The sequence below is a fragment of the Erithacus rubecula genome (genome assembly GCF_903797595.1).
Source record: "Erithacus rubecula genome assembly, chromosome: Z".
In the NCBI taxonomy this organism is placed as follows: Eukaryota; Metazoa; Chordata; class Aves; order Passeriformes; family Muscicapidae; genus Erithacus; species Erithacus rubecula.
Window position 1 is genome coordinate 25,301,803 of NC_136661.1, and position 17,611 is coordinate 25,319,413.

Genomic DNA, 17,611 nt, shown 5'->3' on the forward strand with positions numbered 1-17,611 from the left:
GGCGTCAGAGTCAGGTGTGTTGGGGAGGGTTCTTGGTTGTTCCCCTTCAGCTGCATGGCCGACCACGGGGCCTGTGATGTGCAGCTGAAGTCTCCTTTGTGCCTAGTTGCAGGTTTCCTCCTGCAAAGCCGTGGTGGTGGTGGCTGTGGTCGCTTTTCCTTTCCCTTTGTGGCTTGCCTTTATTTTCATCTCAGCCGCCGTTTTCCTTTTGTGGTTTCAAAGGATGTGCAGTGATGTCAAGTGAGGCAGGCCTGGGTATGTCCAGGTCATGCAGTGAGTGCCCTGGGCGGTTGCCGTGCGCAGGGGGCTGTGTGTGGGTGTGGGCCTTGGAGGGCAGGAAGTGTTGTTGCATGGAGGTGCTCTCGGTGCAGGCTTGGAAGGTGTGGTGGCAGGGCAGGAAGCCATGGAAACCTAGGCTCAGTGCAGAAGGAGCGGGAGAAGAGGAAGCGCTTTGCTGCTCGTGCGTTGCTTGCTGGGTGTGCGTGGTCTCGTGTGTTCAGCTGCAGAGGGAGGGCACGGTTGTGCTTCCCCTGCTTGCGCTGATGAGGTAGCCAGAGAGCGAAAAGTGGCTGTCGTCCCTTCTAGAAATGGTGTTGTGTTTTTGGGATTGGCGAAGCCCTGTGCTGGGCCAGTGTGTCCCCTTCCTTGCTCTTGAGTTCCTGAGAGGCAGGCTCTGAACATGCAGATGGGAGCAGAGCACATGGATTGTGAGAAAGGCTGTGGAAGCTGAGCTTCTTCAGCTGAGTATGGAAGACTTGGTGGTTGTTTGAGGTGACTTTAGGCAAAGGCCAAAGATACCTGGAGCGCAGAAGAGCAATTGGTGGTGTTTTCAGATTTGCACGGGGACGATATCCAGGGCCTCGTGGGCGCGGAACGGGATTGTTCCCATAAAGGCATGGTGGGATTGGAATGTTTTAGACTTTTGGGGAAATGAGGCTGTTGGGGTGAGCCGGTGGTTGTAGCCTTGTGTGTCAGCGAGCTGCAGCCGAACCGCAGAAGTGGCCAAAAGCAAACGGTGGGAGGCCTGCATGAAGGAGGAAGGTTGCAAGGGCAGTGTAGGATAAGGTGAGGTTTGAGGCCATGTAGGGCGCCTGAATATGTGGAAGTCCGTGGGGCGTGCTGAGATTGAGCTGTGAGTCCTGAGGGAATTGTCATAGGGAGTTGCTAGGCCAGCGTGGATCCTTTTTGCGAAGCGGTGTGTTTCAGCTGGCGTCGCCAGTGAGCGGAAGAAGGGAAATTTAAGCGGTGTTTTTCAAAGGGGAAAAGCAGAAGAGTGTGGGAGCTCCATAGGAGTGAGTGTGAGCTTTGTTCCAGGCAAGATGATGAGGCTGCTTGTGCGGGAAAGGGCAATTCCGCTGAGAGGTATGGAAAAGCAACGAGGGGATGGGTAACAGGGGGAGATGGCTTTGCAAAGTGCAAGCCCGCCATTCCTGACTGCATTGGCGATGTTCTGTGTTTAAGGCTACACAGCGCTGGTGGATAGTGGCAGAGGCAGTGACCTGGTGTGCCTGGACTTGAGGCATGTGTTTGACACCGTCCCGCACGACATGCCCGTGTGTGAGTCAGAGAGGCGTGGATTGGATGGCTGGAGTGCGGTGTGGATGTGGCAAATGAGCTGCAGCGAGTCCATGCAGCCTTAGGGTGTTCTTATTTTTGCGATGCTGGCCAAAGGCTAGCAGTGTTTCTGCAAGGGGGCTGCTGCAGCATCGTGCCTGGGAATGTGTCCTTGGGAAGAGTGGGCAGGGGCTGTTTGGAGCAGTGGCTGTTGAGTGGAGACGGCTTTGGCCTGGCCCAAAGAGTGGCTGCAGTGCTAGGGAGACGAGAGGCAGTGGCGATTGCCTTTTTGTCATTTGTCTTTATTTCCTGTGGCATAAATAAGTAGAAAAATAAATCTATTAATACATAAATAAATAAATAAATACATCAATACATAAATAAAGGAATGGTTTGGTATATCAGTGCTGAGAGAAAGTCCTTTGTGCGAGTCCCTGGGAGAGGCTGTATCAATGGAGACGCAGCGGTGGTAGGCTGCGGGTGCCGTGCGGTGGTTAGAGGCGTGTCCGTTGTCCCAGGTTGGGGGTGAGGTGGGTTTGGGTCGTTGGTGTGGGAGCGTGGTGGGGGCGGGTTGTGGCGTGGGTGTTGGCGCTAGCGGCGCATGGTGCGCGTGAGGCTGTGCAGGTGCTGTAGAGAGGCGCGAGCTTCGAGGCGGACGTGGTCCCAGGCGCAGGCGCTGTGGTTGTGGGCGTGGAGGAAGAGCTGGATGTCCCTGAAGTACTTGTTGATGGTGAGCAGCGGGTTGCGTGGTCCTTTGAAGAGCGCGGCGCTGTCGGGGAGGCATTGCTCGAGGTGGTGGATGTGGTGCTGGAGTTTGTTGAGGAGGTGGCTGCGAGGCCGGGCGGGCCAGTGCTGTCGGGTGCTGTTGGCGCTGAGGGTGTGGAAGAGGTGCTGGAGGATGCGTAGGGCGGTGGCGGCGGCTTGTGGCGGCTGGAGGTTGTTGTGCAGGAGGGTGTCGGGGAAGAAGGGCGGCTCTTGGAGGTGGCAGGGCTGTGTGTGGTTGGGAGCCAGGTCCTGGAGGAGGCGCAGGGCGTCGCCGGGGAAGGTGTGGTCGTGCGTCCAGAGGTGCTGGCAGGCGAGGGTGTTGGCGAGAGCGGTGAGGAGGAGCAGGAGCGCCGGGGCTGCGTGCGGCAGGCGTGGCTTTGGGGCCGTGGGCGCAGCCATGCTGAGGCTGTGGGTGCTGTCGGGCGTTGCTGGGCAGGAGGCTGGTGTGGCTGGGTGGCTCTGGTGGTGCGGGTGGTGGCTGTGCTTGGGGTGCTGCCGGGCGTGCGGCTTTGTACGGCGGCAGCTTTCCCTTCATCACTTTCTGACTCCTGGGAGTTTCCGCTTGCGCTTTCCAGTCTGGGCTGGTGGCTGTGGCTGTGGCTGTGTTTCTTCGGCGTTTCCGTGGTCGGGGATTGTGGTGGCAGCGGTGTGCCCAGAGAGAGTGGCGATAGTGGGCGAAAGTGGCTGCGAATGCGCTGGGTCAGAGGCGTCAGAGTCAGGTGTGTTGGGGAGGGTTCTTGGTTGTTCCCCTTCAGCTGCATGGCCGACCACGGGGCCTGTGATGTGCAGCTGAAGTCTCCTTTGTGCCTAGTTGCAGGTTTCCTCCTGCAAAGCCGTGGTGGTGGTGGCTGTGGTCGCTTTTCCTTTCCCTTTGTGGCTTGCCTTTATTTTCATCTCAGCCGCCGTTTTCCTTTTGTGGTTTCAAAGGATGTGCAGTGATGTCAAGTGAGGCAGGCCTGGGTATGTCCAGGTCATGCAGTGAGTGCCCTGGGCGGTTGCCGTGCGCAGGGGGCTGTGTGTGGGTGTGGGCCTTGGAGGGCAGGAAGTGTTGTTGCATGGAGGTGCTCTCGGTGCAGGCTTGGAAGGTGAGGTGGCAGGGCAGGAAGCCATGGAAACCTAGGCTCAGTGCAGAAGGAGCGGGAGAAGAGGAAGCGCTTTGCTGCTCGTGCGTTGCTTGCTGGGTGTGCGTGGTCTCGTGTGTTCAGCTGCAGAGGGAGGGCACGGTTGTGCTTCCCCTGCTTGCGCTGATGAGGTAGCCAGAGAGCGAAAAGTGGCTGTCGTCCCTTCTAGAAATGGTGTTGTGTTTTTGGGATTGGCGAAGCCCTGTGCTGGGCCAGTGTGTCCCCTTCCTTGCTCTTGAGTTCCTGAGAGGCAGGCTCTGAACATGCAGATGGGAGCAGAGCACATGGATTGTGAGAAAGGCTGTGGAAGCTGAGCTTCTTCAGCTGAGTATGGAAGACTTGGTGGTTGTTTGAGATGTCTTTAGGCAAAGGCCAAAGATACCTGGAGCGCAGAAGAGCAATTGGTGGTGTTTCAGATTTGCACGGGGACAATATCCAGGGCCTCGTGGGCGCGGAACGGGATTGTTCCCATAAAGGCATGGTGGGATTGGAATGTTTTAGACTTTTGGGGAAATGAGGCTGTTGGGGTGAGCCGGTGGTTGTAGCCTTGTGTGTCAGCGAGCTGCAGCCGAACCGCAGAAGTGGCCAAAAGCAAACGGTGGGAGGCCTGCATGAAGGAGGAAGGTTGCAAGGGCAGTGTAGGATAAGGTGAGGTTTGAGGCCATGTAGGGCGCCTGAATATGTGGAAGTCCGTGGGGCGTGCTGAGATTGAGCTGTGAGTCCTGAGGGAATTGTCATAGGGAGTTGCTAGGCCAGCGTGGATCCTTTTTGCGAAGCGGTGTGTTTCAGCTGGCGTCGCCAGTGAGCGGAAGAAGGGAAATTTAAGCGGTGTTTTTCAAAGGGGAAAAGCAGAAGAGTGTGGGAGCTCCATAGGAGTGAGTGTGAGCTTTGTTCCAGGCAAGATGATGAGGCTGCTTGTGCGGGAAAGGGCAATTCCGCTGAGAGGTATGGAAAAGCAACGAGGGGATGGGTAACAGGGGGAGATGGCTTTGCAAAGTGCAAGCCCGCCATTCCTGACTGCATTGGCGATGTTCTGTGTTTAAGGCTACACAGCGCTGGTGGATAGTGGCAGAGGCAGTGACCTGGTGTGCCTGGACTTGAGGCATGTGTTTGACACCGTCCCGCACGACATGCCCGTGTGTGAGTCAGAGAGGCGTGGATTGGATGGCTGGAGTGCGGTGTGGATGTGGCAAATGAGCTGCAGCGAGTCCATGCAGCCTTAGGGTGTTCTTATTTTTGCGATGCTGGCCAAAGGCTAGCAGTGTTTCTGCAAGGGGGCTGCTGCAGCATCGTGCCTGGGAATGTGTCCTTGGGAAGAGTGGGCAGGGGCTGTTTGGAGCAGTGGCTGTTGAGTGGAGACGGCTTTGGCCTGGCCCAAAGAGTGGCTGCAGTGCTAGGGAGACGAGAGGCAGTGGCGATTGCCTTTTTGTCATTTGTCTTTATTTCCTGTGGCATAAATAAGTAGAAAAATAAATCTATTAATACATAAATAAATAAATAAATACATCAATACATAAATAAAGGAATGGTTTGGTATATCAGTGCTGAGAGAAAGTCCTTTGTGCGAGTCCCTGGGAGAGGCTGTATCAATGGAGACGCAGCGGTGGTAGGCTGCGGGTGCCGTGCGGTGGTTAGAGGCGTGTCCGTTGTCCCAGGTTGGGGGTGAGGTGGGTTTGGGTCGTTGGTGTGGGAGCGTGGTGGGGGCGGGTTGTGGCGTGGGTGTTGGCGCTAGCGGCGCATGGTGCGCGTGAGGCTGTGCAGGTGCTGTAGAGAGGCGCGAGCTTCGAGGCGGACGTGGTCCCAGGCGCAGGCGCTGTGGTTGTGGGCGTGGAGGAAGAGCTGGATGTCCCTGAAGTACTTGTTGATGGTGAGCAGCGGGTTGCGTGGTCCTTTGAAGAGCGCGGCGCTGTCGGGGAGGCATTGCTCGAGGTGGTGGATGTGGTGCTGGAGTTTGTTGAGGAGGTGGCTGCGAGGCCGGGCGGGCCAGTGCTGTCGGGTGCTGTTGGCGCTGAGGGTGTGGAAGAGGTGCTGGAGGATGCGTAGGGCGGTGGCGGCGGCTTGTGGCGGCTGGAGGTTGTTGTGCAGGAGGGTGTCGGGGAAGAAGGGCGGCTCTTGGAGGTGGCAGGGCTGTGTGTGGTTGGGAGCCAGGTCCTGGAGGAGGCGCAGGGCGTCGCCGGGGAAGGTGTGGTCGTGCGTCCAGAGGTGCTGGCAGGCGAGGGTGTTGGCGAGAGCGGTGAGGAGGAGCAGGAGCGCCGGGGCTGCGTGCGGCAGGCGTGGCTTTGGGGCCGTGGGCGCAGCCATGCTGAGGCTGTGGGTGCTGTCGGGCGTTGCTGGGCAGGAGGCTGGTGTGGCTGGGTGGCTCTGGTGGTGCGGGTGGTGGCTGTGCTTGGGGTGCTGCCGGGCGTGCGGCTTTGTACGGCGGCAGCTTTCCCTTCATCACTTTCTGACTCCTGGGAGTTTTTGCTTGTGCTTTCCAGTCTGGGCTGGCGGCTGTGGTGGTTAGAGGAGTGTATATTTTTTTTCTCTTTGTGGCTTCATATCGTTTTGTTTCTTTTTGTGTTCCTCTTAGGTCATTTTGCTGTTGTGTTGTCTGTTGGTCCTGGCAGGGTTAGATGCCAAAGTATTGGTGCATCAGTCATGTACCATGATAATATGTGGGTTTTTTGGTTTTCATTTCTCTCCGAGTGCATCTCTCATTCCTCTCTTGTTTCTCTGAATTTCCCTTCTTTCCATTTGCCTCTCAGTCTACTTCTGTTTTCATGTGGTATCTTGGACTTTTGCATTTTTCCTAACTTTTGTGATTTGTACAGAGTTTTGCATTGTTGGTTTTTTGTTTTTAAGAATACTAAAATCTGTGTCTATGAACTCATCTAAAGTGAATCATTTTGTGGATTTGTAAAGTCGTGTTTCCTGATTTAGAGTTGCACTGGTGGGGGTTTGCCTCCTAAGTTGCAAAAAAGAGGAAGTGGTTTTAGTAGAAAGTTACTAATAAGTCACTGTTGCATTAGTGGTAATATGCTGTTCTGATACAGTTGTTCTGGCTTATAATGCATGTTTGTCAATAATTTTATTGTATAAAATTCCTGTCACAACCTTTTACTACTGTGGTTGCCATCACACACCTTTTTCTACTGTGCTTGGAAATTCTTTCCTTGGATGGAATAACCTCTTGGTTATTCCTTGAGGCTGAACAAAAGTCACTCAGTTAATTGCAGTGTTCTCTTGTTTGTTATTATGCTGGCTTTTAAATGATTTATATTATAGAGCACTGTACAAGTAGTTACAACTCTTGGTAATGTGTCAGTTGGTAATTCTGATCAAAATTCGTTGATCTTTGTCATAATTAATAATTTATTTTTCCCATATAAATATATGTCCTATGTAAATATATTAATAAAATGTATTCATAGCTTCTGGACAAAGTTATATTACAAAGGCTTTTGTACATCTGTATAAATCTTTAGAGATGAACCATTTGCTAAATCTAGGGGTAGAATTAGATTAAGCTGCACCCAGACTTGTGTGAGGAGTTTAGCAAGCAATGAGGTCCTTTCTGAACCTGAATGGGAAGCCTTCCTTCCTAAATGTTGTCCAAAGCTTCCATTCTGTCTGGGGCATCCCCCAAGTCTGCTTGCAATTCTCTAATAGGTTTTGTTTTGGTTTTTTTTTTTTTTTGTTTTATATCTACTGAATGCTTGTTTTCTTTGTGTTCATATGAATACATTTTTTCTTTTTAGCCTTTGGAAGAGTTGTAAAGTGGTTTATTTCTCAGGATCCTCAGGTGCTCCTTAAGTCATTTAGTTGAGGAGGTGGCTTTGGGTCTAAGTACCTGAGCACTGAATGTTTGTTGATGAAATTTCTGCAGTTTCTTGCTTCCCTTTTCAGTTTGACTTTCATTGTGATAGGCTTAAAGAAATCTTCTCTAAGCTGTTACTTTTGAACAATAAATTACTTTTCTTAAAACTGACTTTAATTGTCTCTTTTGCCCTGGATATCCCAAGTGCAGTGTGATGCTGAGAGGAGTTGGTATCAGAAGATCCTGGTTGTGTCCTTTTCCAGTGATGCTTTTAGATAGGTCTCCAGGAATGGATATCACTCAACCTCTCTAATTCCTATTCTGGTTTTGTATCCCAAGAATACAATAAGTAATACAAATGCATTTATTCATTCATGTTTGAATTCCCTGTATTCCAGCATGTGTCGTTACTACCACTCCTGTTTTTGTCTTAAAGTGCTTTAGTTCCTTCAGCTGCCTTAGAATAGACAGAACCTATGAGGTACTCATTCCTGACATCACAGGTTACTTCTGGATAGGAGCATCAGGAGGACAGTGGTACAATGTGGAACTTTCATCATGAGGAGTCCTGCTGTGTACCTGGGTATATAAGAGAACTGGTGGAAAAGCTCACCAAGCTACTCCCCGTCATTTACCAGCAGTTCTGGCTAACCATGGTGGTCCCTGGCAACTGGAAGATGGCCAGTATAATGTTATCTGCAGAAAGGGTCAGAAGTAGAATCTGGGGAGCTACAAGGCTTGTCAGCTTGACCTTGGTGCTGCATAAGCTCATGGAGATCTTTTTGAGTGCACATCACATGGTGCATACAGGAGATCCAGGGCATCAGGCCCTGCCAGCATGGGTTTGTGAAAGGCACAGCTGCCCAGCCCAGTCTCCTTCTCTAACACAGTGACCCTTTTAGTGGATGTGGGAGAGTCCAGGAATGTTGACTTCCTGGACTTTAGAAAGTATCCCATAGAATTCCCTTGGAGATACCAGCTGCTTGTGGCTTGGACACTGTTCTTTGAGTTAAAAACTGTTTGATGGCCTGGCCTAGAGCATGCTGGTGAATGGAATTACATGCAGCAGGCCACAGGTCACAGTGATGTTCCCCAGGGCTCTGTACTTGCCAGCTCTGTTATTTGTATTGATGATCTGAATGAGGAAATCAAGAGCTCCTTTAGTCAGTTTGAGGACAACACGGAGCTGGGTGGGAGTGCTGATGTGCTGGGGGGCAGGCAGGCTCTGCAGAGGGATCTGCACAGGCTGGATCCATGGGCTGAGCCCATGGTGTGAGACTCAACAGGGCCAAGTGCCAGGTCCTGCCCTTGAGTTACAACAACCCCCTGCAGCTCCAGGCTGGGACAGAGTGGCTGGAAAGCTGCTGAGAGGGAAAGGACCTGGAGGTGCTGGTGCTCAGTGGCTGGACATGAGCTGAGTGTGCCCAGGTGGCCAAGAAGGCCAAAGGCACTGGGCTTGTGTCAGCAATGGTGTGGCCAGCAGGACCAGGGCAGAGCCCATCCCCTGTGCTGGGCACTGCTGAGGCCACACCTGGAATCTTGTGCTCAGCTTTGTTTCCTCAAGGGCACTGAGGGGGCTGGAGTGTGTCCAGAGAAGGAAATGGAGCTGGGGTAGGGTCTATAGAGTGGGTCATATGAGGAGCAGCTGAGGGAACCTTATGGCTTCTCTACAATGATCTCATAGAAGGTTATAACCATGTGGGGATTGGCTTTTCTCCCAGCAACTAGCAATAGGAAAGGAAAATGGCTTCAAGTTGGGCCAGAGGAGGTTCAGGTTGGATATTAGGGAAGAATTCTTCACTGAAGGAATGGTCCAGCATTGGAACAGGCTTCCTAGAAAAGTGGTGGATTCACCATCCCTGTAAATGTTCAAAAATTGAGTAGATGCACTTCATGATAAGGCTTAGTGGTATTTGGTCAAAAGGTTTGATGATCTTGAAGGTCTTTGCCAACCTTAATGATTCTATGATTCTGTATTTGATCATCTTGTTTTCTCACTCAGCTAAATGGGAAGTGATCATTAGTGTTTGCACAGAGCAGTGTCCTTGCAGTCATCAGTGGTAGAGGTTGTTTAAGCACAGGAAATAACCTCTTTGTCCCACACAGGAGGAGGCCAGAGCTGCTGATCTGGGGAGATACATTGGAGGTTGTGGTTGGAGGGTGAATGAGCAGCTGGTGCTGGAGGTGTGTGGATGTCCTGGTTTCAGTTCATAACCAGGTACAAACATCAACTTAGTGTAGTAGTTTTGGTTTGCCAATTTGAAATTTTCCTGCTGTGAGATAGGATTAGGAGAAAGGCAAAACACGCTCAACTTTAAATGGTACAAAGAGAAACTAAAAAGAAAAAAAAAAAGAAAAAAACCTCTCCAAATAAAACTTCAGACTACTCTTCTTCCTCCCCACACACTTCTTTTCTTTCACACTGAGAACATACAGAAAACAACTCAGCCAGTTTACCATCTCTAAAGTAGTCATTCATCAGTTTACTTGGGAGAGGAGACTTCTGTCTTCAGTCTATAGAGATTTTATAGCTATTTCTCCACAAGGAACAGTTTTCTTGTAGCTTCAGTGTCATAGTGATCAGCTTCTTGGGAGAATAGAGATCTGATCACTGTGTAAAAATCCCTTCCTCGACTAACAGTATTCCCACAACCATTAGTGAGGACCGCATCAACTTCTGAGGCACACTTTAAGGATTGTAACATTTCGAACAAAAGCTCTCTTCATCTTTGAAAGCAGAGCTGCTTCTTCTTCCTCTTCGTCCTCTTCGTCCTCCTCTTCCTCTTCTTCCTCCTCTTCCTCTTATTTATCATCTTCTTCCCTGGGGAGCAGCAGCAGGACCCTTCTCACTATTCAAACTTAGCAGATCACAGCACTTTCAACATCTCATATCTACAGTTAGAACAGTCATATCCACATAATATGTTATGTGTTCTAGGGAAACAAGAGTCTCTTCTCTATAGTATAGAAAAAGAGAGAAATTTCAGTCCACAACTCTCCTTTTTCTGTCATCTGGGACCTGACTTCCTTCTGTCTCACCTCAGTGGTTTCCTGCTCTTTCTGTGCATATCATCATCTTGGTCCTCTTCTTTCACTTAGGAGAGAGAACAAAGTATCTGCAAAGTCTTATTCTTGGCACTGAAAGAGTTAACACCTTGCCTGGGCAGCTGATGGTCCTGTGATCTCTTCCAGGTGGTGGACTGGAGCTATTTACAATAAAGAGCCTTTCAAGGCCATGCTGGGGCTGGGATTGTAAGGGCCTAGCCAGATAGCAGTGATGAGTTTTATGGCTCCATGGTTTTTTTCTGGCATTTGCTGCCCTCAGTTTCAGCCGTGGGCTGGGGGTCTTCCCTGGGGGTCTTTTTTGTATTTACATATGTGTTTCACAAAGTCACATAAACTTTCTCATTGGTGTAACAACATGTCAATATTAAAAATCTGATGCTGATCCACTTATCAGTCCTCATCAGGTACAAAGGAGACTGTCCAGGTCTCAGCAGGTAAAAATTTCAGGAAACCTTTACAAACCGCAGTGGGCAGTTTCCTTCATGAATGCTGTGCTGGTTGGGTTGGACTATATTGGGTGATGGTGCTTGGGTGATGGATCTCTTTGCTTGCTGATGGTGTGTTGGGGTAAAGAAGGCCAAGGGCCATGTTCTCTGTGGACTGCAGCAAGTCCCCATAGCCACTGGGGTGTAAGCACAGGCAGGAGCATCTTGGATCGGTTGTGGTGGCTGTAGCAGAGCAATGAGCAGTTCAGGACATCTTCTGTAGGTTTTGTTACTTCTTTTTGGTGTTTCTTTGGTGGAGTTGGTAGCACTAGGCTTCTGTTCTTTGTCCAGATCTTTGCAGACATTATGGGTTCCCTCCTTGAATCTTTGAGGTGCACCTTGTGTATGCCACCCTGTTGTTTCCAAAGCGGTGCTGTGGCATTGCAGAATGGTTGGTTGTGGTTTAGAGGTGGTTTGATGGTTTAGAGGTGACTTTCATGTCTTGGCATTACTGGAGGGTCTGGAAGGGAGAGTGTGGTGGTAGATGAGGAGGAAGGCATCATGTGCAGGCATCACACCGTCTGGGGCAAATGGGTGCCCCAACAGTCTGGCAGCTGTAAGAGATAGCTGGGAATTGCAGGACCCCATTCCCTGAGAATGGTCTGCTAGCTATAGCCTTCGACCCAGGCAGGAGATGTTGGCAAGATGGGCTGCAGGAGAGAGACTCATCCCTATCTGCCTGAGGGTACTGTGTCTTTGCCTGTCAGGTATAAGCATGAAGTATAATAAGCACAGCTTTGCTTTTTCATTCTTTTTTGTTTATATAAAAAGTCTTTATTTCTAACAAAAGAATAAATAAATAAATAAATAAATAATAAATGACCATGCAAATAAATAAACAATTAATTAAATAACTAAGTAAACTAAAGTTCTGTGATAAATAGTGATTGGCATAAGAGTCCCACAGTAGTTCCCCGGTGTCCATAATCCCCTTCCCTCCTGTTCATCAGGTGAGGTTGCAGTCTGGATGAACACAATAATTCCACAGATAATAAGTGCCATCCATATCCCCAATGCCTCCCAGCTCTCCATGAGTGTGTAGCGCAGAAATTTCCTCTTCCTTCTTCTCCAGTGGTTGTGGCTTGGGTGCCACAGACAGACCCCAGTATCACCACAGTCATACACCTTTCCTCATCAGCTCATCATTCTGGTCAGAAGAGATCTGACTGGTGCTCAGTGATCCCATTCTGGATTGCTGCTGTCACCACTCAATCCATGACCACTGGTGCTGACTGGGGATGGGTGTTTGCTGTCTGTGGGCTTAGTGGGGGTCCAGAGCAGCTCGGTGCTTCATTTGCCGTAAGAGTTTGTCCACATATTGGAAGCAGGTAAGAGCCTCGAGGCGGACGTGGTCCCAGGCGCAGGCGCTGTGGTTGTGGGCACGGAGGAAGAGCTGGATGTCCCTGAAGTACTTGTTGATGGTGAGCAGCGGGTTGCGTGGTCCTTTGAAGAGCGCGGCGCTGTCGGGGAGGCATTGCTCGAGGTGGTGGATGTGGTGCTGGAGTTTGTTGAGGAGGTGGCTGCGAGGCCGGGCGGGCCAGTGCTGTCGGGTGCTGTTGGCGCTGAGGGTGTGGAAGAGGTGCTGGAGGATGCGTAGGGCGGTGGCGGTGGCTTGTGGCGGCTGGAGGTTGTTGTGCAGGAGGGTGTCGGGGAAGAAGGGCGGCTCTCGGAGATCGCAGGGCTGTGTCGTGCTTGGAGCCAGGTCCTGGAGGAGCTGCAGTGCATCCCCAATATTGTGAGTCCGCAAGTGCTGGCACGGGAGGCTGGTGGCAGGAGCCACGATGAGGAGCAGGAGTGCCAGGGTGCTGTGCCGCAGGCAGGGCTGTGCTCGTCCAGGTAGAGCCATGGTGGAGCTCTGGTCGCTGTGCAGGAGACTCGTCCGGCTCGCTGGTGGTGGTTGCTCTGCTTGGGGTGCTGCTGGGTTTGCAGTTTTATATGCCCATGCCTAGGCTTTCCTTTCATCACCATATTGTAGAGAATTTCCCTTTTCTGTTTTCACTTTTGTTTTTTTGGTTTGTGTTCTTCTGAGGGATTTTTTAGACTGGCCAGGAGTGGGCGCTGCTGAGAATGGGAGCTGACACTTTCTCAGGGCTGCTGCCAGAGGGAAGCCTGACTACTGTGCTATTCAGAAGATGAAAGTGTGGCAGAAGGTTTCCGGTGGCTGTGTTGGGGATCTGTTTCAGGATTGTCTTTTCATCTGTTTTGTGTGTTGTCCTTTTTGGGGTTTTATTTTAAAATTTCTTTACTTATCAGCATGTATTTTTTCTTATTTCATGCTCCAATATTATTTGTATATAATGTTAATTTTCCATGTTAATTAAATTTTTTTTGTATTTTGTGCTGAATTATTAGTCTCTCAGTCATTTTGAATTCTATTTATATGTATACATATATATTTTTAATACTTTTTATTTTTTCTGTGGCAGCTACAACTTTACTAATGCAAGGGTTTTTCTTCTCTTTGGAAAATCTTGCAGACTATTTTTGGAGCCATTTCTCATACCTCTGTATCCAGAGTTAATTACCCTTGGTGTGTTGATAGAAATAAATGTGCAGATGTCACAAAGGATTTTTCATCCACTATTCATGCAGTGTTTTATTTTCTATTGCATTATGATTTTTTTTTTTCTTGTGAAAATGCGGCAGTTTTAGATGATCTGGGGGCAGAAGCAGGTGGGAATATTTCTATGTCATGTGCCAGGTGACTTAGATATGAAAAGTGAAAGTGGCAAAGTTCCAAGTGAGAGTCGTCATTGCTTCCTTTGTAAATTCCAGCAGTAAGAGATTCCCATGTTTGCTGATAAAGTAAGAATGGAATTTTCTCCTGAGATTTTTTTTTTAATTTAACTCAAGTAATGTGCATCTTGTTGCTCTAAAGCACCACTGTGGATTTTTTTGTTGTTTGGGTTCTTTTGGTGCATATTACATTGGGGTATGCTGTCTTGTCTGTTCAGTTGCAGAGATCTTACAAATGCATCAGCTGGTGCATGTGGTGCCCAGTGAACTGCTGGGTGAAACTTAAATCTATTACATGGTACTACTTACCCTTTTTCCATCTTTTTCTGCCTCACCTTTTGAGCCTATCTGATATTTCACTTTTGCCTTTAAGCAGCTGCTCCTTTTGTAGGTCAGGAGATATCTGTGACATTTGAAGAGCAGTGTCTTCCCTGATACTTTCTTTTGGCAGACATGAACTGCAGACATAACTGCCTTGCACTTGTATTTTCTAATGAGTTTTTAGTTTGAATATGTGTATGCACAAGTAGGATACAGATATTCATTACTCTGCCTGAGGTGCAGGGGGAATAATTGCAACCGTCACACCCTCTTCTCATGCAGATTTGACTGTATTTTGTCCATTTTGTATAGGGGGAAAATGTTAGCATGTCAGTTCATACCCGATAAATTGTGTTCATATCTTTTCTCTAGATCTTCTTTTTGTTGCATTTTCATCAGAAGATTAAGAGAGTGCTGCTTTTGAATAACCTGCTAAAACTAAGACTCTTAATGTGAATTTAGTTGTGTTTTGCTAAGTGATTCATGGTGGACTTCCTAAGGGGGAATTACCAGGGAAGGAAAGATTAATGATATAATGGCACCATTACAAGTTACAGAAAGCACCTACAGTACTAAAACTTCGCCACATTATTTCATGTTCAGTGATGGAGGATTGGGATGAGAGGAGGATGAGACGGGGAAGTGATGCACGGAGGTGGAGCAAGGTGGAGGGTGCTGTCAACTCTGAGAAAACATTTGAGGTGCTATGGCATTTGCAGAGATTGCAGTCTGATAAAGGAGACTTTTCCAGAGTGTGAAAATGTGTGGAAGTGGATACATTACTACTTAAAGCATTGTCTCTTTCTGGATTTGAGACAGTGAGGAGTAGAACATGAAAATTAGGAGGAAAAAATCAGATTACCAGACCCACAGGTGGAGTTCACCCAGAGAGAGAAGGGCAAACTTCTTGCCTTTTCTCCCAAACAGAGGTCAAAATACTGTTTTGGTTTTGCTAGCATATCCTGTCCTTTCAGAGAGCAAGCTTTCTAGTATTGCTTACCTTCTTGTAGAAGACCTAGAAAAATGATCTGAGGCATTGTTTTCCACCTTTTTCGCATGCTATCAGCAAAAAAATTGTGAGCACTCACCTTCTATATATTTTTATTTCTAAATTATATATATATATACCCCTATACTAATACAAAAATAAAAATTAAAAAAAGGAGAGGAAAGTTAAACAAACATGTTTTTAAAATCTCTTAAGTTGTATTTATCAAAAGTACCAGATCCATTTTCTTCCTGCACCCCTGTGGGTTATGATACACACTCTACTTTGGAGACTATGACCTGTACAGTAGTTTAAATAAACTTTCTAGTCATCCAGTTTTTCTCTCTCTTTTAATGTTTTTGTAGCTGACATTTCCACTTTTAGAAAACAGGGCATAGTACAAGGGCAAAACCCTTAGACTTAAATACATGTTGTGATTACAGTCCTGGCCTGACCCAAGGCCTTTGACCCACAGTGCTCAGTTCTCTTTCAGGCAGTCTCACTGGAAGATGACAGTTCAGAGCTGGGAGCTGTCTGGGAAATCACTGAATTATTGCCTTTAACTTACCATTAAGAGATGAAATATTTGTGTATAACACAAAAAGTGTCTATCAAATAGGTGGGTTTTTTTAGCCTGAGGATCTATGTAAATTTTCAGCTCTGCTGCACAATGTAAGGTCAGTTTCCATCCAAACCTCTTGCAGTTCTTGCTTTTAGAATTTTCTTCTGTGTCTATTATGCAGTTCATAAGATCTGTCCTGATCTGTTACAATTTCAACTATTAATAAATAGTGTTGTCTCTTTCCAAGGATTACTATGGAATTACATTCCCTGCTCCTGCAACTTTGACGGGCAGAGATGGGAGCCTTGCTAACAACCCGTACTCAGGTGAGTGCTAGTTAAAGATGAGAATGGCAAGTGAGATATGCTGCTTTCTCAGTGCAGGTCATCCTGCTGTTGCTCAAAGAGGATTTGCCTTTTCCTTCTGTGGTCAAAGAAGTCCTTCCTTGTTCCTGCTCTTGTTCTTTATCCATCACTGTGCAAAGATGATATTAATATCATCCAGGATTTCAGCCAGTGGTTTTCATCCACTGCCAGTTGATTACATCTTAGAACTGTAGCCATAATTATTGTAGTTCCTATGATGATGGTATTCAAGTGCTGTCATACTTCCTGGTAACCAGCAAAAAGGACTACTGGTTGGGAATGAAGTGGAAGAGATTGGTGTATGTCACCTCCTTAGTAAACATGTGAACATGCTGCTCTGTAGGCTGCCAGATAGTACAAGTATTTGTGAATTTTCTGCTTCATAATCACTTCTCTTGGGAGGCTGTTTTTGGGTTAATAACTGAATTTCCCTTCCTACTTCTTCAATAAGGTGGCCCACGATGCAAGCCTTGCTTTCCTGGCCTTCAGCTACTGTCTTCAGAACTTTGGTGGTGTGAGGAACTGGACATCTTAACTAGTCATGCTTGACAAATAAACAGACATTGGCGAAAATATGCCCATCACTGCCTGTAAATCCTAACCTGCTTTCAGCCCATGAAGCTTAGCTAAACAGGTTAACCTCCAGGAGAGTCACATTTTAACCTAACAACCATTGGCTCTCTGGCTATTTACCATGCTTCTGCTTTTAGCATGTTTTATTGCAATGATCTGATGGTAATGAGTCTGCTCAGACCATGTGTGATAGGTGAGTATTGGACTCTCTCTTTATCAATGGAGTAGTCATGGCACAGAGTTCTGTGTCATGAGCAGGCAATATCCCTGTGGCTGTCAGGAGCAGAGATTGGGTGAGGGCTTCCCATGGACAACTGCAGGGTTTCAGGTGTAGGATGTGTCCTGTTCTGTAGTTGTCTGCTTGTATTCAGAGGATTTAAATCCATTGAATTCTCCACCTTTGCAGTACCTTTGACAGCTTTTCTGATCAGTTCTTTCTTTCACAGGTGATGTAACAAAATTTGGCCGTGGGGATTCTGCCTCTCCTGCTCCTGCAACCACACTGGCCCAGCCACAGCAGAACCAGACACAGACTCACCACACGACTCAGCAGCCCTTCCTGAACCCGACCCTGCCCCCAGGGTACAGCTACACTGGGCTCCCTTACTATGCTGGAATGCCCGGTGTTCCCAGTGCATTCCAGTATGGGCCAACCATGTTTGTAAGTATGACAAACTCGACTGTAACCCTCCCTGAGTGCCTCTCCAGTTTTGCTTTCTCCAGCCCAGACACTCCACATCTTGGAATTATAGGAAGGTTTGATCAAAGGCCATCTTGTTCCCTGCCATGGGCAGGGACACCTTCCACTAGACCAGGTTGCTCAGAACCCTATCCAGCCTTAGAACACTTCCAGGGCCTTTCTTAGCTTTTCAGGGCAACTTGTGCCTGTGCCTCACCACTCATGGTGATGAGTATTTTCCTTGTATCTAATCTAAATCTACCATCTTTCAGTTTAAAACAGCTGCCCTTCGTCCTGTCACTACAGGGCATGGTAAAATGTTTTCCCCATCTTTTCTATAAGCTTTCTTAAAGTGTTGAAAGGTCACAGTGAGGTCTCCCTAGAGCCTTCTTTTCTCCAGGATGAGCAGCCCCAACTCTCAACCTGTCCTCATAGGGGAGAGGAGCTCATCCCCGTGATCATCTTTGTGATCTCCTCTGGATATGCCTCAACAGGTCCACAGTTTCCTCATTCTGAAGATCCCAGAGCTGGAGTCAGTATTCAGGTGGATTCTCATTAGAATGGAATAGAGTCAGCTTTTCCAGCCTGCAGGAGATCTCC

General features: G+C 48.3%; 3 protein-coding genes and 1 pseudogene across 4 annotated transcripts in view; 1 reads left to right on the forward strand and 3 right to left on the reverse strand.

The window, feature by feature from the left end:
• The window catches only part of UBAP2 (ubiquitin associated protein 2), an 84,983-nt gene that overhangs the window by 61,569 nt on the left and 5,803 nt on the right, over window positions 1-17,611 (forward strand). Inside the window, exons 15-28 of the mRNA XM_079330388.1 lie at window positions 51-148; window positions 834-898; window positions 1,158-1,362; window positions 1,462-1,595; window positions 2,188-2,418; window positions 2,461-3,102; window positions 4,181-4,385; window positions 4,485-4,618; window positions 5,211-5,479; window positions 5,585-5,853; window positions 12,116-12,366; window positions 15,642-15,720; window positions 16,211-16,273; window positions 16,779-16,993. Of these exons, the coding sequence (XP_079186514.1) occupies window positions 51-148; window positions 834-898; window positions 1,158-1,362; window positions 1,462-1,595; window positions 2,188-2,418; window positions 2,461-3,102; window positions 4,181-4,385; window positions 4,485-4,618; window positions 5,211-5,479; window positions 5,585-5,853; window positions 12,116-12,366; window positions 15,642-15,720; window positions 16,211-16,273; window positions 16,779-16,993 (2,860 nt within the window). The remainder of the gene's footprint in view (window positions 1-50; window positions 149-833; window positions 899-1,157; window positions 1,363-1,461; window positions 1,596-2,187; window positions 2,419-2,460; window positions 3,103-4,180; window positions 4,386-4,484; window positions 4,619-5,210; window positions 5,480-5,584; window positions 5,854-12,115; window positions 12,367-15,641; window positions 15,721-16,210; window positions 16,274-16,778; window positions 16,994-17,611) is intronic.
• Window positions 2,000-2,856, reverse strand: LOC306814156 (interferon-like). The gene has a single exon (XM_079329942.1). It carries the CDS (start codon window positions 2,716-2,718, stop codon window positions 2,146-2,148), a length of 573 nt encoding a protein of 190 aa, XP_079186068.1. The 5' UTR covers window positions 2,719-2,856; the 3' UTR covers window positions 2,000-2,145.
• Window positions 3,951-5,955, reverse strand: LOC306814155 (interferon-like). The gene has a single exon (XM_079329941.1). It carries the CDS (start codon window positions 5,739-5,741, stop codon window positions 5,169-5,171), a length of 573 nt encoding a protein of 190 aa, XP_079186067.1. The 5' UTR covers window positions 5,742-5,955; the 3' UTR covers window positions 3,951-5,168.
• On the reverse strand, window positions 11,607-12,773 carry LOC306814154 (interferon pseudogene; annotated as a pseudogene). Its single transcript has one exon. The product of its transcript is annotated as an interferon pseudogene (transcript).